Consider the following 25,441-nt stretch of genomic DNA (forward strand, 5'->3'; position numbering starts at 1 on the left):
GCAGCAGCATCAGCATCCTGCTCTATTGTGGTTGGGTTTCCATATTTTTCTGTGGTGGTGTATCGAGTGAGAAGAAGTGGCTCCAAAGTCAGGAAAGCCAACAACAGGTGGGAGACCTGTGTGCTGAACCCTCCGTACCATAAGTAATGATGCCATAGCAGAGGGTGACAAGGCAGTTGATCAGTCCCAATTGGCACATGAAGGCCAGAAAGCAGATCTTAGCATGCTTTTGCTTGAATCGACATGTTTCCGTAACTTGGTTTGATCCTTTGTCTTAGTTCATAGTGTGCAGTCAGCATTCATACCACAGTGATTAGGTGGGTAAAGAAGTCATCTGGACCGGCCTGGCTCAGTTGCAACATTTATGCTGCTGCCTCAGTTCAGCATGCTTATTAAATGACTGCAGGCAGTCATGGAACCCAGCAGATGGTGACCATTTTTATGTTCATAATTTCTTGTAAGATGTCCAAAACTAATCCATGAGTTATATTCATCTTGTCCACTATTACCCTGACTGAGTTACACACCACAGCCTCCCCCACTCTTGTGATTCATATTTCTTCATGGAGAGATAGTCTGGTAATTCATTCTTAATTGTTACTTATCTTCCCATGTACAATGCCATATGATATTTGCCTTCTATTTTAAATGTATCCATGTCCTAACTTGTAAATGGCAGACTGAAATCTTCCCCTATCACTATAGCATCTCAAATAATGTATGTACAATATTTTAGAAGTTTTCAATGTTGTATTCAAACACTTCAATACTTATTTTGGGTTGCTTGTGTAAAAACATTCAGTGCCTATTTTAGGCTCACTGTTGATGCTTATCTTTTCCCAGCTCGTCTCCTGATCTTATTCAGTTTATCTGACAAGAATTCTGGTGCAGGAGGCTTGAAAAATGAAACAGGTTGCTAGTTACTGAAGTTAACACAAATTTTATTGCTGACAATGGAATGTACCGAAAGATCACATGCACGCAATATAATTGTTCATAGTAAACTCAGGCCAGATAGAGTCACAAAGATATTCCCTGACTAATATCGCAGGCCAAAGAGTTTTACTTGCATGATACTTTGTTCTGTTGATAATAAGGTTCCCACAGAGACATGCCCCTCCCCTTACAGTATGGAGTGTTGGCAAAAGAAGAAAAGGAGGCCAACTTAAGAACCAGCCACCCACCTGTTTTCCTTGCAGTTGCAGACAGCCAGACATGCCACGGCAGGCTGCAAGGTAAGAGATGGCTGGACCATTTCTCAGTGAAGAACCACAGTGATGAATCTCCCTCCCATCTTATTTACCCCTGTTGATACTGACTAAGTTAGTGTGGAGCTTGTCAGATGTATCCTTAGCAAGATTGCTGGTTGGTGTGTAAGTGCACAAGTTGGGCAGCAGAATTGTTGCTTGTGGCTGTGATGAATGACATGGTGCATTGACATCTATCTCTCTTGTGTTTTGCCTTCTGTCCAAGTGGCGCCTCTATGCCCCATGCTGGATGTACCTTGCAAAACCCAGGTGGGTTTGAGGTAATCCACAGAGACATTGGGCCTGGTATGATGGTAATTTTGTGCACTGTGTTGTTTCTGATGTCTGTCTGTTTATACATCACACACTGCATAGAGAAATCAGGCAGCACACGTAACTGGTGCTTGCACACTGGTAGAAAAGTTCACCCAACTCATCTTTGGTGAGTATCCATGGCACAGTATGCACCAACTGTCCGTACGTGTAGTCTGTTGGCATTGTGGCAGGTACTGTCTCATTCATGCCAGGAATTTACAGATGGTGGTGCAGTTCCTGTTTTAACTGCCATAGATAAGATTGTGTAGCATCCATTTTCCCACCCGAAGAACATGCCTGAGCTTTCAATTTTAAGTTCTCATTATGTAGCCTGAGTATTTTCTTTTCTTCTTCTTCATATTTCTTCATCACTGCTTGTACTTTAGACTCCAAACCCTGATGGTCATTAACTAGTTGTAGGCAAATATCATATGTAAGGCATGAAGGGGATTGTACTGGAATAGTCCCCCCCGAAGCTGTGTATGAGTGTCCCATTGACCTGTCAGTGAATACTGGTTTCTGACTCTCCGCTGTTCATTTCCCTGAGGATTCCTGTTGTTAGGTAAGGCAGAAAGTGAAATCAACAGAACAAATCTGCAGCCAAGATCATTTTGTGAGAATCTGTGAACACAAACAGCCATGTAAATTTCTTGTGCAAACTGAAGTCCACATTGTGCCTTACAGATGCAAAGTGCCTTGTATGGTGTCATTTGCTTCAAGCAGTTGGATAACAGATGTCGTATGTTGCATTTGTGGCAGTTCTCTAGGAATGGTGCTCGCTGCAGAGCCAGTTCCTATAAAAAAGAATTGATATGTATCATTGTCTAACACATACATGTCTACCACTGTCACTTGCAGATGGGGCATGACTAATTTCATCCACCTGCTTGAGCCCTAGGTGGCTTTGTTGTGTGTCTGAGTGATTGCACAGTGTCGAGCAGTTGTGTGCTCAGTTATCAAAATGTGAGTGAAGCCAGAACAGTTGCAACTGCATCCCTCTCTCCTGTAAGGAATGTTAGTGTCAGGCATGAGTGTGACATTTTCCACTATCTGGTCACCAGTCATGGCATAGTCACTCATGATGTCACTCTCAAAAGTATACATAAATGCTTGGGTCTTGCTGTCTCCTTGTCGCTGCAACCAGTGTGGTGCACCGGGAATGTGCTGATGCCATTCATTGTTGAATGTCATACCCAAGTATTGTCATTGCTTTGGGAATCCGAAAAGTCATTTAGCCAGAAATTTTTTTCTCTCATATGATATTCACTGAAATCTTTGTTGACTGCATCTGAGGTGCTAATTTAATTAACCAGAGTAACAAGAGTATGCTGTCTGGCATGAGAGTCAGGTTGACTGATTCACAGAGATGTTTCCACAGCTGAGTTGGTGTCCTGCTGCCTGGCCTGTCCTCATAAATTAGTTGTAGCTCTTGCTCTAATGTCATGGTCAGTTGGTGGAGCAATGCTGGACTATCAGTGACAAAGTTGCCTTCAGCCAAAAGTGAGCAGAGTCTTGAACTTGGAAGTATGATCGATGATTCCATAACTTTATAGTGCAAATTTGATGGTCATGAACAATGTTACCATAGTCAGTAGCTTAGGTTGAGAACTCAGTCATATATGTGCTACATAGAAATCCTGTTGGTATGTAGTGAAATGTTTGATCCAAAATTGATGGCAGACAAGGTCCCATAGGCTTTCCACAGTGCAGGTGGAAAACCGAGTCTATGACACCCAGATGGCTGGGTCCTGCATTAGATTATGAACGTATTTATCTAGACGATTCCTAATGTGGATGGATGAGTAAAATCATACAAGGTGTTGTAATGTAGAAAAGAATTAGTTGCCTGAATACTGCCTTGTTGATGTGAGGCAAGGTATGCCTCATCACCAAAACCATTGTGGAGTTCTAAATGTTTTACAGATTGTTCATGCACATATTCACTATTGTTCACTGATGATGGTAAGACATGGCAGAAGGTCACTTTAGTGTTTCACACAAATCTTAAGCTTATCAGGATGGAAGAGAACACTGGCAGTTAAAACTGCAGGTCAAGAGTCACTTGTCTGTGGTCTTTTGATGTTTTTGAGGATGTTCAGCAATCCTGACACAGTTGTGGCAACAATGAGTACCAAAGTTCAAAGGACAACTAAAACAGGCAAAAAGATATATATGTTCAGTAACCTAGACAAAAAGTCATCAGTGTCGTATCTCAATGAGGAACTTGAAACTTTCAGCACAGGCCAGGAGCATGTGAAGGAACTCTGTCTCAAGTTGAAAAGAATAGTTGACCTCACACTGGATAGATATGTACACAGTAGAACAGTTCACAAAAGGGAGGCAACCTCCATGGTATGGAGTCACTGTAAAGAAACTTCTAAAGAAACAGAGATTACTGCATTATGAGTGTAAAACAAAGTGTAGGGCTACAGACAGAGAGATGCTAAATGAAATGTATTAGGCTGCACAAAATCCAAAGAAATTCTGGTTGTATCTAAAGGCTGTTAGTGGCACCAAAGTTAGTGTCCAGTCCCTAGTGAACAGACCATATCTGAAATTGGGGATAACAAAGCAAAATCTGAAATGCTTAACTCCATTTTCAAATGCTCCTTTACAAAGGAAAACCCAGGAGAACTGCCACAATTTAATCCTTGTACAACTGAAAAGATGAATGAAATAAGTATTAGTACCAGGGGTGTTGAGAAACAGCTGAAATCGTTAAATCTGAACAAAGCTCCAGGCCACGGTGGAATCCTTGTTAGGCTCTATACTGAATTTCCAGCTGAGTTAGACCCTCTTCTAACTATAATCTATCGTAGATCCATTGAACAAAACATTGGCGCAATTCTTGGAGGTCACACCTATCTACAAGAAGGGTAGTAGAAGTGATCCATAAAACTACCATCCAATATCCATGGCATCGGTTTGTTAAAGAATCTTGGAACATATTTTGAGCTCAAACATAATGAGGTGTCTTGAACAGAATGACCTTCTCAGTGCCAGTCAATATAGATTTCAAAAAAATTGATCATGTGGAACCCAACTCGCACTTTCCTCACATGCAGTGTTTCTTGATTTCCAAAAAGCTTTTCACTCAGTACCACACCTATGCTTATTGCCAAAAAAAGCCATGATCATATGGGGTAGCAAGTGAAATCTGTGACTGGATTGATCTTTTTGGTAGGGAGGACACAGCATGTTATCTTGGATGGAGAGTCATCATGAGATGCAAAAGTAACTTCATGTGTACCCCAGGTATGTGTGTTGGGTCTCTTGCTGTTCATGCTGTACATGGATGACCTTGCAGACAATATTCGTGGTAAAACAGGCTTTTTGCAGATGATGCAGTTACCTATAACAAAGTACTATGTGAGAGAAGCTGCATAAATATTCAGTCAGAGTCAACATGGTGCAGAGATTGGGAACTTGCTGTAAACATTCAGAAATGTAAAATTGCGCACTTTATGAATGAAAAACATGGCATCCTTTGACTACAGTATCAATGACTCACTGTTGGAATCAACCAACTCAAACAAATATCTGGGTGTAACACCTTGATGGGATATGAAATGGAATGATCCCATGTGATCAGTCATGGGTAAAGCAGGTGGTATATTTCAGTTTATTGGTAGGATAGTGGGGAAGTTCAATCTGTCTACAAAATAGGTTGCTTACAAATGACTCATATGACCCATCCTAGAATGTTGCTCAACTTTTGGGACCCATACCAGATAGGGCTACCAGGGGATAGTGAAGGTATACAGAGAAGGGAAGCACGAATGGTCACAGGTTTGTTTAATCCATAGGAGAATTTCAGAGAGGTACTGAAGGAATTGAACTGGCAGACTCTTGAAGACAGACATAAACTATCCTGAGAAAATCTATTAATGAAGATTCAAGAACCAGCTTTAAATGATTACTCTAGGGATATACTACAACCCCCTATGTATTGTTCACATAGGGGTTGTGACAATAAAGTTAGAATAATTACTGCACACACAGAGATACTCAAATAATCATTCTTCCCTCACTCCATATGTGAATGGAATAGGAAGAAACCCTAATGACTGGTACAATGGGAAGTATCCTCTGCCATGAACAAGGGCACTCATACCCAAGGCCAAGAGGGGCCACTCGTCCCCATCTCCTAGCTCTCAGGGAAAGGATATGATATAGTATAGCTAGGTGTTTTTATTTCAAGAAAATTATTTAAAAGTTGGTATTATGTAGATTTTGAATAGGCTTTAACTGGAACTTTTATTGCCTACTTCCAAAATATTAAAAATACTCCATACTCCGAGCTCTAGACTCTCCCTCCACATAAACTATTGTATGGGCCTCTTGGCTGGGAGCACTTGTTCATCTTTGCTACTGTGAAACAAATCTCTTCTACTGATCAAGTGCTCATAACTCTTAAGGTATGCATTTTAGAGCCCATGTTTACTATGGTTTTTTCCTTTCAATGATCATTCCTGCCACGTCCTTGATTACCAAACAATCCTCTTGAAACACCTTGTATAATAATTATGAAGAAAAGACAGATGGAACAACAATATACTAGTAATTGAACTTAAAAAAATCCAGGAATCTTCTACCCATGTTCAAAGTACAGTTATGTTGAAATCTTGGTAGGTAACAAAAGTAGTATTGTAGATTATATGTTAGTCACCAGTCTACTAACTCCCATTTGTCTGTGTGCAGCTTGTTATTCGGTTAGGTAAGTCACAGAACAGGTGGAATCTGTTGTGTAGAGCTGACATCTTGAAAAGCCTTACAACAAATTATTAATCAGTGTCCTAGCACCCTGCAAATACAGAATTACTGAACCAAGAGTCTGGCTTCAAAACTTCATTCCTGTTGGAGTTGTTGTGAAAGGTGTGCTCCTTACTAAGCCAGGCATTTTAGTCAGAAGTGTCACTAGTTTGATATCAGGGATATCCTGCAAGAAAGAATACATGGGAGACTAATGTGACAACCAAAACCAATAGTAATGTTCAGTGTACACAATTCACAAGCATTTAAAAACCTGGGATAGCGCTAGATACAGTCAGCTGGGGTATACAAATTCCATCCTAGGAAAGGGGGGGGGGGGGGGGGGGGGGGGGAAGGTGACAGGAAGGGTATCTGCAATCGTTCACTGTTAACATTGCCACATCCAATAACTAACACGCTAACTCTGTGTTAAAAAGTTTTCAAGCATGTCCAAAATGCACTTTAATTTCTCACATTTAGTCTTTTGTGAACATTTTGTGCTAATGTAATTCATGAGTGAAGAAGAATTAAAAAAGTTTCTCATTTCCTGATGAATTAAAAGAGAAAGAGGATGGAGGGAAGGCTGATGTATAATGACACTTTCTTAAAATTGTATCCTTATTATGTGAATGATTGCAGAAGATTATCACTATATAATGAACTGCAGAGATGTCTAGAATGTAATACAAACATTGGTACATGATTTAATGATTAAGAACTGTATGTTACCAACACTAATAGTATTGCAAAGGGAAGGAAATTTCTTGCATGATGATAATCTATTTGGTTACCTTTATAGTCAAGTATTGCTGCAGTATGGTAGCTTTTGACACTGCCCACATAGGCATACATCCAAATTTGTTAACTGAATTTTCTCATTTTGAGAGAACTGAAGTGTGATCTGTTTAATTGTTGAAAATCATTCAACAGCTAAGATTGCAAAAAATATTTATTTATTGAAGACAACCAGTTTCAACAGATAATGCTGTTATCTTCAGGTCTTAAAATCTTTTTGTTGTAAAACATGTTCATTTTACACTGACCTCACACACAAGATGTCAAGTGGATAAAAATTGCACATTATAAAATGTTTGTCATCAATAAAATATGTGTGTGCAACAGGATATGTCCATATACATTTTGCTCATAGTTGCTTGTCCAGCATATGTAAGCAATTGAGTTATTCTGTACCAGGTTTGCATGATGCCATGAGCAACTGTGTGCAATATGTATGTGGACATAGCCTATTTCACATGGTGCATTATGTTTTTAAATATTTTAGTTATCACAGACCTTTTCTGCTATTTCTGACCACTTGACATCTTGCCTGTGAGGTCAGCATAAAATGAACATATTTTAAAACAAAATGATTTTAAGACCTGAAGATGACAGTATAGTCTGTTGAAACTGGTTGTCTTAAATAAAGAAATATTTTATTTGATCTTGGCTATTGAATGGTTTTTAAAAAGTGGTTAAAAACTAAAATTTAAGTTACTGAAGATTACTGACTGCTCTAAAATTGAAATATTTGAATTTCTTATGCGTAATATTCCATAATATATTCATAACCATATAAAAGTGCAGATGTATTTCACATGGAGAAGTGAATCCCAATAAACTGTGAAAGATTCACTATGTGGGAGCATGCCACCACTTACAGGGTGTTTCAAAAAGGACTTTACAACATTGAAAAGTCACAGAAATTAATTCATAGTACCTACAGAGGTGATTGTAGTGTCAATTTGCAGGGAAATACATCAAGTTTTGTCTTGCATAGTTCACTAGTGCTGAATTGCACTGTAAGAGGCAAAAGTGGCAGTTGCATTAAAGGTGGCTGCCTTCACTGGACCCGAGCATACTAGCTGTGTTTGGGTTTGAAGAACCGAAATTGGCGTCAACAGTCCAGCATAATTTTGGTACTGTGATCAGTAAGACATGGGAAGTCATCAGGTCATCCAAGCACATCTGACAATGTCATTGAGTGATTGGAACAATGTTTTGTCAACAGCCCTACAAAATTGACCCAGCGTGCATCTAGCGAACTGCAAATCCCACATACACTATGTGATCAAAAGTATCCGCACACCCACAAATACATGAGTTTTACATATTAGTTGCATTGTGCTGCCACCTATTGCCAGGTACTCCATATCACTGACCTCAATACTCATTAGACATCACGAGAGAGCAGAATGGGGCAGTCCACGGAACTCACGGATTGCAAATGTGGTCAGGTGATTGGGTGTCACTTGTGTCATATGTCTGTATGTGAGATTTTCACACTCGTAAACATCCCTAGGTCCACTTTTCCATAGTGATAGTGAAGTGGAAATGAGTAAGGACATGCACAGCACAAAAGCATACAGGTCAACCTCGTCTGTTGACTGACAGAGACCGCCGACATTTGAAGAGGGTTATAATGTGTAACAAGCAGACATCTATCCAGATCATCACACAGGATTACCAAACTGCATCAGGATCCAGTGCATGTACTATGACAATTAGACGCGAAGTGAGAAAACTTGGATTTCATGGTTGAGCGGGTGCTCGTAAGTCACACATAGCACATAGTGCCGGAAAAAGCCAAATGTCTCCTCGCTTAGTGTAAGGAGCGTAAACATTGGATGATTGAACAGTGGAAAAACGTTGTGTGGAGTGACAAATCATGGTACACAATGTGGTGACCTGATGGCAGGATGTGTGTATGCCAAATGCACAGTGAAGGTCATCTGCCACCATACGTAGTGCCAACAGCAAAACTTGGAGGCAGTGGTGTTATGGTTTGATCGTGTTTTTCATGGAGAATGCTTGCACCCATTGTTGTTTTGTGGGGCACTAGCACACCACAGGCCTAGATTGATATTTTAAACACCTTCTTGCTTCCTACTGTTGAAGAGCAATTCGGAGATGGCGATTGCATCTTCCAATATGATCAAGCACCTGTTCATAATGTCGCGGAGTGGTTACATGACAATAACATCCCTGTAATGGACTGACTTGCACAGAGTCCTAACCTGAATCCTGTAGAACACGTTTGGGTTGTTTTGGAACGCTGACTTTGTGCCAGGCCTCACCAGCTGACATCAATACCTCTCCTCAGTGCAGCACTCCATGAAGAATGGGCTGCCACTCGCCAAGAAACCATCTAGCACCTGATTGAACATATGCCTGTGAGAGTGGAAGCTGTCATCAAGGCTAAGGGTGGGCCAACACGATATTGAATTCCAGCATTACCTATGGAGGGCACCAAGAACTTGTAAGTCATTTTCAGCCACTGATCACATAGTGTATGACTGTTTGGCATGTGTTGAGAAACTGTTTGCATTTGAGCCGTACAGATTGATGATTGCACAAGCAATAAAAGACACTGACAAAATTGCTTGCAAGAACTTCTGTGTGGATATGTTGAATCAATTACATGAGGATGAACATTTCTTGGACAAAATCATCTTTTCAGATGATTCAACTTGTTGCTTAAGTGGCAAGGATAACACACATAATTGTAGGATTTGGTGCAATAAAAATCCACGTCAAACACTGCATGTTTGTGACAGCCATAAACTGAATGTTCTTTGTACATTTAGCAAGAGGAAAGTGTACGGTCCCGTTTTTTTCTGTGAGAGAACCATCAACAGGATAGTGTATCTGGATGTGTTACAACAATTTTTGATACCACAGATTGATGAGGATGACCAAGAATGAAATTTTTACTTCAGGCAAGATGGTGCACCACCCCACTACCTGGCTGACGAGATTTTCTCAGTGACCACTTTCCAGATTAATGGATTGGCTGTGATGTACCAATTTCATGGCCCCTGTGTTCCTCAGACCTGACACCACTCAATTTTTTTATGGGGATTCATCAAGGATATTGTGTTTGTAGCTTCTGTGCTATCTTCTCTACCTGAACTTAAGGCAAGAATTTACACTGGCAGTTACACCTGCAATGCTACGGTGAGTTTCAGAAGAAATTGACTTCCAATGGGATGTGTGCAGGATAACCAACAGAAACTACATACACAATCTTTGGTTTAAGGTAAAAAAGTTGACGTGTTTCCCTACAAAATAACACTAAACCCAGCTCTATATCTTCTCTCAATAAAGTTATATAACTTTTTAAAGTTGTAAAGCAGTTTTTGAAATACCCTGTACTTATAATCTTCATTTGTGGCTGTTCCTTATGCAGGACCTCAGTTTCTATAAATGTTTTAGCATTCAGCAAGTTTCACTCACATATTGAAAGCAAAAGAAAATGGGAAGTATAATTTCTCTATTTTCTGTGTCACAAAAAACATTAGACAGCTTCCTAAGAGAGTAATTTGAAATACCTATTTTCAAATCAGCTACTACACTGATGAAACAGAATACTAGAGGATACTGCAGTTATTAGTGCAGGCTTTTTCAATAAAACTATCTTAAGAGATTTTCAAGTAATTTTAATATGAAATATTTATTTGCTGTTCATCATGGCAACTAATAATATGATGTAAAATGTCTTTGAAAACTCCGTTATCATTGTGCAGCAATGAATTTTCTCTGACTGGATTTATTTTTCAAGTAATGGCTACATGGATTTTTGCTAACATTGAAAGAAGTGATGTGAATGAGCCCAACTACGTATGTATATTCCGAGATTACTAAAATTATATGAAACATAGGGCCTGTACCCTATTTATTTTGTTTGCAATTAAATTCCAGTATGTTAATGTTAATGAAATTTCCTTCCAATTTATGCTTTGTCTTGTTTCCACTATTATAAAGTCACCTACATTTATGCTGAATGCAGGAAATCATAAACAAAAGTTAGCAACAGTAAATGAAGTTGTTTAGAGTGTTCAGCTGAGAACCACTATGTAAAGCTAATTGCATGTGCCATGCCTGGACAATCTCTGAGTTACATATCAAGTTCCTCCTCCTCCCTTATTATCAACAGACATGTGGCACTGCAGCTCTAGAAGCTAAAGAAGATAAAAAAGGCCCTGGCAGAAAGTGGAATTGACTGTTACCACTTGAAGGCAGAGCTCTTTCTGTAGTTGACACAGTAAGTAAGAAAGTGTACATAACAATATTTATTCATTAATTAATTCCTTCAGTCATTAATCATTTCTCCAGATCCCTTTGGAATTAATAGTAATTTAATTTCACTAATTAAAATTGATGGTAATGCCTCTACTTTTAAAAACAATGAAAAACTGCTGCTTCCTTTGTAAAATAACAGCTCAATATCTTCATGAACACCTCAGACTTACCATAAAATAAATGTTTTGTATGTGCTGTAAGAATAAAGGCATGATTACAATGAAAATTTATGCATACTCTACAAGTAACAGGATTCTTCTAATTTTGTTTCTAGATAATCGCATACTTTGTAGCTTTGAATACTAGAGTATAGTTTTAATTTCCTTTTGAATGGAGAAGGGTTACAAATCTGTTGCTTTGTGTCGGATGAACCTCATGCCTGAATACAAACCCCATGCAGAACCCAAGCAGAGAAGGCCAGATCTACAAAGAAATTATTTTTCTTTGTTTTATTGTGGCCATTAAAACACAAATAACCTATTTTATTATTAGTAACAAATACAGTTAAGGAGCAAATGTACTGGACTGAGTGTAAGTATTCTTTGACCTTGTAAAAGTTCTGTGCAAGGTTTGTGGCTATTTGCTCCACATAGTATGTTTACAACTCACTTTTACTGACTGAATGCAGTGCTTATCTTCTGTGCATAGCTATAGAAGATGATTATGTAAAATAATAGGGAGTAAAAGTATTGAAAGCTACTCAGCATCATCATCATCATGTCAACATAATGATGAATATTTAGAGACAAAACCTGCTGAACTGAACATCTGTTGAATCTACCTATAATTTGACTCAATTTTAGCTATAAATGCAGCTTACCACAAGGAATTTAAGGCATAATGTTTCATTTATAACCTGATCTAGACAATGATAACTGTAGGAGATCACAAAGTGTTAGTGCAAGGCCGAAATAGTTGCAGCTCGAACCCCCTGCCCCCCCCCCCCCCCCCCCCCCCCCTCCCACACACACACACACACACACACACACACACACACATACACATAAATATGTAGATGAAATGATTAGAATACTAATAATCAACTGCGAAAGCATTTGTAACAAATTCACAGTGGTTGAAGCAGTACTTAAAAGCAGTGAAGCTCATACAGCACTAGGAATGAAAATCTGGTTAAAACCACAAATGAACAAGTGGAATTTTTGGATTAAGTCTAAATATACATTAATGAAAAGTGTAATTGAAAATGAAGTAGGTGCATTTGTTATGTTAGACAAGAAACGTAAATCCACATAGACAGAAACTGAAGTTGCATACAAGAGTGTGTGGGTAAGATTCAGTATCGAATTTGGGCATGGAGTTAAGCATTGCAGCTTTTGATTTGTTACCCTCAATTTCAGTTCCTGTCACATTCGATAGGGAGGGGCGGTGGAGGGACAATGTTGGGAAGTAAGAATTGAATTTTTTAATTTACCCTTCTCTGTTTCAGGGAAAAATGCTGTGGGAATATGTTTAAGAAAGAGTTAAATTCATTTTATAGCTCTACACTTCATATGAACTTACACCAAAGAGAACCAAGGGAACATACTGGAAATCACTGGGATAAAATTAATAGGGCTTTGATGACTCTGATAATTAGCATACAAGTAGCCTCTTACCAGAAACATTCAAATGCAAACCATGCTGTGTACAATGTGACCTAATGAGTGGCAATGCAGAGTCACAATCTTGTTTGAATGACCCTCTCTTCTGAGTGATTCTCCAAGTTCTTCGTTAACATATTACACAGAACACTTCATCATAGGCATTTCATACTGCTCAAAGAATAATATGATCTTAACACTCATGTTAGAAGCATTCTCAATTATGTATTTGATGTCACTCATAGCATATATTTGAAGATGTGATCCAAACATAACCTGAAACCCCTACTTACTACATGATCTTTACCAAGCTTCTTCCCAAAAGAGCCTAAATCACAGATTACATGGCTGCGACCTACACTTGGGTTTAAAATATGTTACCTGGTAATCATCTGACAAAGTGCTTTCTACCAGTTCCAACATTCTTTCTGTACAGGTCATGACAGTCCCCTCCCATGACTACCACCTAGAAATAAGTCTTTTCTTAATGAGTTCCATTCTAGCCTTTGCTTGCACTTTATGTACTGTACCATGGGATTGCTTCTGGACTTCTGGTGTTCCCTCTATGCTTTCCTCCACAATCTTCTGTTAAACACATAACATCAAAATATACCACCATCCACAAATTGGGACAGGAATGATGAGGGAAGTAGATCAACAAGATTGAAAGTCTATAGAGTTACTCAAAATGCCAGAGAACTCTGAGTCTATAATTTGATGGTTAGCACTTGTTTGATTATTAGTTACTTAGCTGTTCATTATCTAACAGTTTTTCTGCCAAGAATTCAAAGAGATTAACTAAACAAAAATTAAAAAGATAGAGATTCAAATTTTGGGATATATCTTCTAGAAGATAATGTGTCAGACTGATACTTATGTGATAATGCTAAAAAGTCTATAAAACAAAGACTAAATGGCAGTATGTTTGTATTCACCAAAGACTGGTAAATTCAAAGCATCTGTTATAAAAGAAGAGGTTTATCAGTAATAACAACACAATCAGAATCTTCAGTGTACTGAAGCTGATGAGAAATAGTTGGAGAAATATGAAAAGGAAGATGTGGGAAGATACAGCCGCATTCACAGTTTAAGAAAAGGGAGTCAGATAGGTAAGAAATGTGTGAAGTTTAATGTCAGAAAGAAGAAACGAGCATGTACTGAATCTATGTCCCAATGATAGTAATGTAAACCAGAAATTATAAGAGAAAGCATAGTACCAGTGATGGAAGTAGAGGGAAAAGAGTTGTATGGAATGAGAGATGGAGCATGATGACAAAAGGAAGAAAATAGAGGTAGCTACTGCAAGATATCAAGTGGGTACCAGGGAGGATGTAATTAAAAATATTAGGTGGAATGAGATCTGAGTTATGATCAAAGGAATTCTCATATTCATTACTTAGATGAACTAGTATTATGAAAGAGAGCCTGTATGGTATACACAATATAAGAAGAACACAGATTCCTTATACGGTTTTGAAGAGCATGTTACGTCAGTGAGTGCTGTAATGTGGCAATTCATCTATATGGACAGCTTAATTGTATATCATTATTCCAACATAGATAACTGTCGTCTACACTTGTAAGTAAGATGAGAGCTCTCATGAGAAGCTTTCTCTCAATTATCAAAAGCTGTCACTGCAATCGGGAGACACTTACTTTTTCTTATTGCCTGTAAAATCAGGTTCAGTATCATTATTGTTATCTGGAGCAAGTCCCCTTCCAAGACATAGGTTTCCTCTTGATACTGGGACAGTTCAGATTACCTACATAGCTATCTATATTTAACTGCCTTCATTGCAGTGATTTCCTGTTTTACTTGCCTAGAAAAAGGTTCTTCTGACAGAGCATATCATGATTTTCTACCTCCTTTGCCAACATCACATACTTTCAGTACAGCCTTCTTTTTTAAGTCTTTATTGCAGGAGAAGGAATCAAACTTCCATAAATTCAATGGATATTTAGCATTTCATATAATCATAAACATATCATTTTGAAACATACTCAAATGAAATATTCTAACAGTCCTTCTACAGCCAAAGTTTACTGTTTATTATTGGAATTAGCTCCAAGATATTCAGTTTCATTTCAAATGTGTTAAATGTAAGTTCAACTGCACTTCCCCACTTTCACAACTTTTGATCATTTGACCCACACAACACATGATCAGACTGAATGTCCCAGAATTTTGGGAATTAATGAATAACCAAATATGCAAAAAAGTCATGTTATTAGCTACAGATTTTTCTCCACTCATAGAACTCTGCAATCATTTGTAGCAAATATCATTATGGTTAAGGCTATGATGGTAGCTGTACATTTTCACATTGTAGTACCATTCCATAAGAATTTCCTTGTGGTATTCTTCTCTTTCCAGTTCGTCATTCACTTACATGAAGTCTGTATTGTGTCCTTCAAAAGGGAGATATCGCATACATCTCATATTGACTGCTACAAATGATTCAGTTGTTTACAGTAATAATAACAATAATTATTATTATTATTTTATTGTCGTTCAGCTGATTACAGCAATAGACAAAGTCAAGAGCATATATTTCTACATAAACTACTATATCAAAGTGAATTGGTTTACATAAAATAGGTACACGTTAGAATACAGTATTTTCATCTTCAAAGAGTTCATCAATGGAGTAAAACGGATTGTTCACTAGTAGCTTGTATAATTTAGCTTTAAAGATATTTACAGGCAGTTCTTTAAAGTCAGCACTTAGTCTATTAAACATCCTTAGTGCAACAACTAGGTAAGAGTTATGCGATTTTGATAATCTATGATATGGTATGTCTACAGATGTTCTGTTTCTAGTATTATGGCTGTGAATATCACTTCTCAACACAAAATTAGGCACATTGTTTCTAATGTGCATTAAAAACATTGTAGATGAATATGTTTACTACTGTAAGACACTGCAATTTAATAAACAGAGGTTTACAATGTTCTGTTTTATCAGAATCTGTTATTATTCTTATTACTTTCTTCTGTAAAAGTAAAATGTCATTTACATGACAGCTACTACCCCACAGTAAAATTCCATAAGAGATGATGCTTTGGAAGAAGGCAAAATATGCTGATTTCACATAGTCATTGGGAACATGTCTTTTTAAATTTCTAATTAGATAAATCACTCTTGAAAGCCTAGCCAATATATTTTTAATGTGTGGTTCCCACGTCAATTTGTTGTCAATAGTAACACCTAAAAATTTAACAGTTTCTAATTCCTGGTAGTTAGGAATCTCTCTGAGGCTGAAGTAAAGTGTCTGGGTTTTGTTTTCATTTAACAAGAAGCCATTAGCTTTGAACCATAATGAGGACTGAGCAAGGGTATTTTTCAGTCAGTGTTTTCAGTGTACCTAGATCAGAGCTTTTATGTAGAAAAGTTGTGTCATCAGCATACAATATTGTATGAGATTTTATGAATAAGGGCAGGCCATTAATCATTAGCATAAACAGTAAAGGTCCAAGCACCGACCCTTGAGGCACTCCGTACCTAACATTAACCAAATTGGATTTCTCCCTACCAATGCACACAACTTGTTGACGGTTCTCTAGAAAAGACCTGAACATATTTATACTGTTGTCATCAAAACCATAGTAAACTAGCTTATTCAACACAGTGTCATGCTCTGCACAGTCAAAGGCTCTGCTCAGGTCACAAAATGTAGCCTGGGCATAGTCCCTAGCCTCGAACACATCTAGGACTAATTTTACGAGGGAGTCCATTGCATCTGTTGTGGATTTACCTTTCCTAAATCCAAACTGTTTATCACTAATTATATTTAGTTTGCCCAAGTAGGCACTAACTTGCTCATACATAATCGTTTCTAAAATTTTTGAAAAAACTGGGGTCATGGATATAGGTCTGTAGCTAGCGGGACAGTTCTTTTCCCCTTTTTTGTATATGGGCACAACTCTAGAAATTTTTAGTATGTCAGGGAACTTACTTTCAACTAGGCATTTGTTAACACAAAAGGTTAAAGGATAAATCACACAATCAATAACATCTTTCAACAAATTACATGACATATCACAGTAATCAACACTGACTGAAGGTTTGAAATTTTTCACTATTTTTAGGATATTATTTGGGCTCACTTCTGTGAGAGTAAAGGTGCTTGGGGGAAGCTTTTCAAAGCAGCTGTCCATAATACTAAGCACATTTTCAGGTGGTTTGATTATTGAACTACTAATTTCTTCAATGGACTGAATGCAATATTTATTAAATTCTTCTGGGGTAATGGCAATTTCCTCTGTGTTTAATGTGTGCAATGGAGTTTATTACACTCCAGGCCTTCTTGCATTTATTGTTAGATTTTTCAATGTTTAGTATGTTATGCAGTTTCTTTGCTTCATTTATTGCCTTCCTGTACTTGCATTTAGCTTTAGCATACAGGTCTTTATACAGTTCTGATTTACTGGTTTTGTACAGACTAGAATACAGCATAACAGTATTTTTCAGTTGCCCTAACTGTGGAGTATACCATTCCTTCATTTTCCTTTCTTGTAATTACTACTAATATTCACTGTACATTTTTTCAGAGGGATGCTATTGGTGCAATGTCATTTTCATATCTCAGTGGAGGAGGAGTTTTGATAGAAACATTTACATTTTTAAAAACTCTTTTTTACTGGGCAGTCATTTGATGGTTTGAAATGTTTTGCACTGTGGTAATATTATTTGTTAAATCAACAGTAAACAACATTGTTAGCACTAATAAGACAATTTTGTTATTGATACTTCTGTTCATGGGTTCATAGTGATACAGGTTTAAAGTTAAAGCATCTGCACCTTGTATAAAATCAGGAAAATGGCGACTGAGAAACATAAAAGTTTGTGTCTCACAAATAAGCCACAATAGGTTTACCATGTTATTTTTAGTGCTACATTTATATCTATACTCCATTAGCTACCTTACAGTGTGTGACAGAGATTGCTTCTAATAACACTATCTTTGCTCTTTCATTCATGAATGGCATGGGGAAGAATTACTGCAGTAGAGCTCCAAAGTAGCATACATATTAGTATATTTCTACAGCTCCTAATTTAGTACCATTTCAGCATTAGAAATTATTATTTGTACTTAATGTATGGAATAAAATGATGCAATCACATTTTGAACTTGTGTAATACTTCTGTACTGAAATAAGCTCCATTTTTGGAGTAGAATGAATAAATGAAAGTGGGAAGCTATGGTTGACACCATCACAATGGTAATCACAGTGTTTTCAATATTTTAGAAGATGAATGGTGACTTGTAAGTTGCCATAAAAAGTTCAAGTTTTTACCCTGTTAAAAACTTACGTGATACTAATCTTTAAATAATTTTCTTGAAAGAAAAACACACAACTGGCTTGGTGGTGGGGGCTGGGGTGGGGGGGTGGGGGGGGGGGGGGGGGAGGGCATAGGGCATGGTGCCTGTTTGCCCCAGGTATGGGTGAGTGCCTTTGCTGACTTGTAGAAGAAACAAAGTCAACTAGTTTACTGGAAGATTACATATGTGACTCTATCTATCTACCTATCTATCTATATATCTATATCTCTCTCTATCTCTATCAGTGTGTGTGTCTGTGTGTGTGTGTGTGTGTGTGTGTGTGTGTGTGTGTGTGTGTGTGTGTGTGTGTGCTTTCCTTCATGGTTATTCACCTACTGGGAAAGAATTTGTTTAATTTTTGTCAAGAGTGCAGCTTTAACTGCATTTGCTCTTGCAATGAAGTTAAATAGGTAAAACTGCTATCAAAATTGTATGAAGCTTTTTCCTTACTTCTTTTTGATTATTTTATAATAGCTAACCTCTTATTTTTCATAATATTTAAATGAACACAGCTTTTACTTTGAAGAATATTTTTATGAAGTAAATCTATTTTCTAGGAATCCATTACATTTCTATTTGTAATTTTTTTCCGGCCCTTTTGTCGGTTGATTTCAGCTATGGTTGGTTTGAAGTTAAATGTTCTTAGTCTGGTTCAAACATAACATTTATGTTATGAAATTTGTTTTATACACTCTGACAAAGAAAGTGAAGTACTCAGAAAACATTGTCAGAGGTCCATTTAATGTAATGCACATACACACCATCAGCAGGTATGTGAATAGTTATAGATATAATTCTGTGTGACAAGTAGAACAGCCACTTATTCATGTTTAATGAAATTACAATGAAATCCAGACCTTTAGCTGCTTACAGGCATTGATAAATATCAGCAGGGACAGTTGAAAATGTGTGCCCCGACTGGGACTTCAACCCGGGATCACCTACTTACATGGCAGATGCTCTATCCATCTGAGCCACTGAGAACACAGAGGATAGTGCGACTGCAGGGACTTATCTTTGGCACGCTCCCTGTGAGACCGAAATATTCAACTTACTGTCCACACACTACATTTGTAGTGCCCCTGCCCGCTATACTCATTACTCGCTGCAGTCAATCTACCGATTGCCATAAGAGTTCAGGAAATGTGAATGCATCTGGACTGAAGAAGATCATTGGCCGGTAAGGCTTATCGATATGAAGATGGTATCTGTTCTTTTGGACATGTCCAGGAGATAAAACAGCTTTGTGACACCATTACCAACCAAATCAATGCATGCATCCAGGACAGAGGGGATGGAATGTCATACTGATAAGTGGCCTCATACTGCCATGTTCTTTGCATTTTGACTTGATTTTGTAATTACCTATCTATCATCACATACTCTCTCAAGTTTTGTTTGTTTTCCTTTCTGTCCTAATGGGTATTTAACTTTTTTGTCAGACAGTATATACAATACTTGTTCTTATTCTTTGTGGTTTTGTTAAAGTTTCATATCACATCCTCTTTATACTTTCAGCATCTTTGTTAGGTACAGCATACAGCACAACTACAATGGTGAACTGTAATTATGTGGTACTTGTGACCTCCTACATGTTGCTAAATGTCCATCCATTTAAGGCTAATGCATGTCAAGAAAGTTCAACTTCATTTTCAATTTCTACTCAACGCAATATTACTGGACACTGGTACTCCGAAGTAAGTAATCAACAATTTACATATCTCACCAGAGAACATGCATAAAATTTTCATGCCAAATTTTGATAAATGTATCTTGGTCACCATTTTCAAAATGATATTGAGAAAAAGTAGGTGATATGAAAATCACAAGTTTGTCTATAAAAAGGTGAAATACATTGTAGCTCTGTTAGTTTTCTGTTGCTTTTAGTACATTGTGCACCTCTTTCATCTGAAGATTCATTATCATAGTGTCTTATGTACTGGCCTGTTTCTAAAGTTCTTACTTCATATCTTTGAAGATAGGAATTGTGTTTATTAAAATTCTGAATACTTTAAGCTGTTTCATAAATCTTTAGTAAATTGAAGCTTTAGTTTTCTGTGTCACTTTCTGAACTTGCTTAAAATTTTCCCAGTGATTGCTTAATTAGTTCATCTAAATTAGACTTGCCATTTACAACAGCGTTTCAGAAAATTGGTGCTCCTGTTTCTCATAATCGGTTCCTACCAGCAGGAACGTCAATAAGTAGGCCTACTGGGTTTATAAGAGTAGATGGCCGTGTCTTAATAAGCACATTTTGAGTATATATACTGAAATCTTGGAATGATTACAAAGGTGGGTCAAAAAAAATGTGGAATTAACATGGAATGAATGTGCGTATATTGCATAGTTTCATTTCTTATTGTTGGTTTTTGGGAAATATAGAAAATAGGCAGTGAAGGAGGTTCTTTGCAACAGCAGTTAGTTACAATAATATTAATTTTATGGAAGTGTTTTCATATACCAGGGCATTCTACTACACAATTGGGTGTCTACTGTTCCTCAATGTTGTTAACAGCAAATAACAAAAGCCTGTGTGTGAAATACAGTACAGTTGAAGTCTTGATTGCTTCACAGGCACATAAATAAGTTTATAAAGTTTGCTGAGCTTTTGGACGATTTCCTAGAAGATAACTAATACATTACATAAAAGACACACACACACACACACACACACACACACACACACACACACACACACACTACTACATAGCTTTCAGGTATCACATTGTCCCAGAGCTGCAAAAAATACTGTATGGATGTGTGTGTGTGTGTGTGTGTGTGTGTGTGTGTGTGTGTGTGTGTGTGTGTGTGTGTGTGTGTGTGTGTGTGTGTATGTGCACATGTTATGTAATGTATCAGTTATCTCTTAAGAAACTGTTCAAAAGCCCAGCAAAGTTTATAAACATTTATGTGCCTGTTAATCTCTCAATACCTCAACCATGTGGTGAGTGGCTATCTTTACCTTTCCAGTATTTGCATCCCACTCACAACTTCCTAGTAAAATTTCTACAGTGTGGGCAGTAAACACTTTTTCATTCCATTTAACAAAATTCTAATATACTAAGTTGGAAACAGAACTGTATAAAATCATATTCGCTCATAGAAGAAGTGAACATACACAACATCTTCAGTGTGTCACAACACACACGTCAAAACTGAGCAAGGAAAAAAAAAAAGATAACTTAAGTAATCCACTAGACATGCATATGGGGGGTATGAACATATTGGTATGTGTAACATTGTCAGTACTCAGCGAGGGTGCATCCATTAGTGAAGCCACCAATATTACAGACCAGTCATGCAGTATTCAACAGTAAGCCAATATAAGGATGCTCAGTAGCTGGCCAGCTGCTATTGTGCAACTCTTCCTCTATGAAGTGACCTATTACTACCACTGCTGTTTATCTGGACTACAATGGACAGTTTTGATAGTGGCTGTTGTGATTTCTGATTTACTGTGTAGTTAGAGTGATGGGCCTGTCAAATGCACTCCAGAAGATGGTGGAACATGTCCATATAGTGCTTCTATTTGATTACTGTGGTTTTACCACCATATGACATATTTGGAACTGTGTTTAATACTATAACTGCAATATGCATGCCTAATGAAGTTATTCATGCTTGAACTTACATTAATTCCAATTGGGAACTATTATTGTTTAAAATTTTCCCGGCGTACTGATTGTTCCATAAAAACACGGGAGAACTGCTGTAAGTCAATAACATATTGCCATGATATTTTGGCACAAAGTCTTTTGGTTATTTTCAGGTGAGTACAGCTGGAGAAGTACTGGCGAATATGCACTGAGCTCTGCAATTTAAAGCCAAAGGGGGCTGCATTGGGCATGCACTGCACATGTACTGTTTAGCGTGCACGTTCACAACTCCGTGCGCTGCGCCTGGCACCCTCCGCTGTGAAAACTTGGCATTTCGATATCAGATCAATCTTCATCTTTAAACCGATAACTACGTTGACTTCAAAGTTTCTCTACAACAGGATTCCAAGTGGAATTTAACTGGTAACCGCTATCTCGATTGATAAGAGTCTCGCTGTCTGACAATTTTATTTCTATGGATTCACTTATAATTGAACTCCAGAAATTTGATGTTTGAGCCACAATTTTTGTATCATTTTAATTCATAGAATGGCCAGCAGAAATGCAATGTTCAGTGATTGCAGACTTGGTGGGTTGGAGAAGGCGAGTACGTCGCTGGTGTTCCACAATACATTCCTGCACCATTCTTGTTGTCTGCCCTATATATGACTTGCCACAATCACACAGAATCTTGTAGACACCTGATTTACATAGGCCCAGGTCATCCTTAACGAATCCCACCAGTGATGATATTTTAGGAGAAGGGCAAAAGATTACTCTAACTTCATGCTTCCTCAATTTCTACCTATCTGTGACGAGATGTTCCCAATAAAAGGTAGATAAGCCGTTGACCTGAAGACCTCTTCTTCTTCCTTGTTGTGTCATTTGTAGTACTGCATAGCTCTGTTCACTTGCTTAGTTGAAAAGCCATTCATCAGGAATACCTTTTGCAGGTGTTTCAGTTCTGCTTGAAGACTATCGACGTCAGAAATAGTATGGGCACTGTGGATTAAAGTTTTAAGGACACCTATTGTTTGTGCCGGATGGGGGCAACTGGTAGCTTGCAGATATAAATCTGTATGGGTCATTTTCCTATACACCAAATGACCAAGTGTGTCATTATTCTTGCGCCGTACCAGAACATCTAAAAATGGCAAACAACCATCTTTTTCAGTTTCCATAGTGAACTTAATATTTTCATGTATGGAATTCATATGATGTAAAAATTCCTGGAGACAGTCCGTGCAATGAGGCCATACTATAAAGGTGTCATCCACGTAACGCCAAAACACTGTCGGTTTAAAAGTGGCAGAGGTGAAAGCTCTCTCTTCAAAATCTTCCATAAAAAGATTTGCCACCAGGGGAGACAAAGGACTCCCGATGGCGACACCATCAGATTGTTCATAAAATTCATTGTTGAATGTAAAATATGTAGAAGAGAGAGTATGCTCAAACAACGTTGTAATACCTGCATCAAACATATTACCGATCAGGTGTAATGAATCTACAAGAGGCACCTTGGTAAAGAGAGAAACAATGTCCAGGCTGACCAGCAAGTCGTTACTTTGCAGCTGTAAACACTGAATACGGCTGATAAAATCACTAGTTTTTTATGTGATGAGGGCATTTGCCTATAACTGGTTTAAGCAGTGATGCCAGAAATTTTGCTAGGTCGTAGGTGGCTGCCCCAATGTTGCTCACGATCGGACGTAATGGTACATTTTCCTTATGGATCTTAGGCAGTCCATATAGCCTGGGAGGAACCACACAATTTGGTTTCAATCTCTTGATGACCTTTGATAGAGAACTGTTTGACTAGAGTTCTGCTATTTTTCACATAACTCGGCTCGTGGGGTCCTTATCAGTTTTGTGATAGGTGGAATCACTTAATACAACATTGATCTTATTGACGTAATCATCCTTTGTCATAAGAACCATAGAATTTCCTTTGTCCGATTTTAAGGCAACTGTATCCACATCTGCTCTTAAATTACGGAGAGCTCTCCTTTCCATAGGTGAGATATTACTCTTCATAGGTGCACCTCTAGTCAGCATATGCCAAGACTCACGTCGGACTTCCTCCACTTTATCTGTACCAAGACAGCGTGCAGCTTCTTCATTGGCACTGACGAAGTCTACAAATGGCGGTGAAACAGGTGTGGGGGCAAAATTCAGACCTTTTTCTAACACAGACATAGTCACATCATCAAAATCTTTCTCTGTCAAATTTAACAACAGATTGTCGAGGAGCTTCCTGTTGCATCTGTGTAGAAAGTCTATTAATCTTGGCTGTTTGCCTTGTCACAGCCTTGTCATGGCTCCAATTTGCTTTAGCCCATGTCACACCGTCGATCCAATCCCATCACAGAGAAGATAATCTTGCTGCCAACATGGGAGAACTGCTGTAAGTCAGTAACATCTTGCCACAATATCTCAGCACAAAGTCTTTTGGCCATCTTCAGATGAGTACAGCTGGAGAAGTACTGGCGAATATGCGCTGATCTCTGCCATTTAAAGCCAAAGGGGGCTGCATTGCAGTTCAGTTATAAATGAATCCATAGAAATAAAATTGTCAGACAGCGAGACTCTTATCAATTGAGATAGCGGTTACCAGTTAAATTCCGCTTGGAATCCCATTGTAGAGAAACTTCGAAGTCAACGTAGTTATCGGTTTAAAGACGAAGATCGATCTGATATCGAAATGCCAAGTTTTCACCGCAGAGGGTGCCAGGCGCAGAGCATGGAGTTGTGAACGCGCACGCTAAACAGTACATGCGCAGTGCATGCACAATGCAGCCCCCTTTGGCTTTAAATAGCAGAGCTCAGTGCGTATTTGCCAGTACTCCTCCAGCTGTACTCACCTGAAGATGACCAAAAGACTTTGTGGCGAAATATCATGGCAAGATGTTACTGACTTACAGCAGTTTTATGGAACTATTATTGTTTAGTTTTGTGGGCTAATGGATAATTTAATATGTTGTTACAGAAAGCTATGTTTATGTTTAATAAATGTCAGCTGACACAAAGTGAGCATTACAATAATAACCAATATATGCACCTGTACCACAGCTTATTTTTTAAGCTGAAAGTTGCATGATATAGAATACTCAAGTTTAAAAAATATTATATCAGACCTATTTTGCATATAATTCGCCATACTTCAGGATGTGCACGAACATAAAGTAGATGAAATTTTGGGAATACATTTCACTAGGTAACATATTTAAGTGATTAACATTGCAAGATCACAGGTTAATGTAAGCATGATAGAAGCAATTGTAGACTTGAAATGCTGGTACATTGATAACCAATGCAATCATGAGAATGCTGAATGTATGCATGCAAATATGCATAAATTGTGTTTTACAGATGTTGGATGTCAGTTTGTGGGATGGAGTTCCATAGCCATTACACTCGATTGGCTAATACAGGGACGGTTAATGCTGGTTTTGGATGAAGCTGGATGTCCCATATATGTCCCATATATGCTTAACTGGAGAAAGGTCTGGTGTCTGAGCAGGCCAAG

The 25,441-nt window shown here is 38.0% G+C and overlaps 2 protein-coding genes across 2 annotated transcripts in view; one reads left to right on the plus strand and one right to left on the minus strand.

Moving 5' to 3' along the window:
* LOC124594275 (kinesin-like protein KIF19) overlaps nucleotides 1–25,441 on the minus strand; it is a 458,271-nt gene that overhangs the window by 208,488 nt on the left and 224,342 nt on the right. The gene's annotated exons all lie outside the window — the stretch shown is intronic.
* The window catches only part of LOC124594952 (hemolymph lipopolysaccharide-binding protein-like), a 42,830-nt gene continuing 28,622 nt past the window's right edge, over nucleotides 11,234–25,441 (plus strand). Inside the window, exons 1-2 of the mRNA XM_047133462.1 lie at nucleotides 11,234–11,355; nucleotides 19,838–20,016. Of these exons, the coding sequence (XP_046989418.1) occupies nucleotides 19,873–20,016 (144 nt within the window). The 5' untranslated portion in view covers nucleotides 11,234–11,355; nucleotides 19,838–19,872. The remainder of the gene's footprint in view (nucleotides 11,356–19,837; nucleotides 20,017–25,441) is intronic.

This window comes from Schistocerca americana, chromosome 2 (genome assembly GCF_021461395.2).
Source record: "Schistocerca americana isolate TAMUIC-IGC-003095 chromosome 2, iqSchAmer2.1, whole genome shotgun sequence".
Lineage (NCBI taxonomy): Eukaryota > Metazoa > Arthropoda > Insecta > Orthoptera > Acrididae > Schistocerca > Schistocerca americana.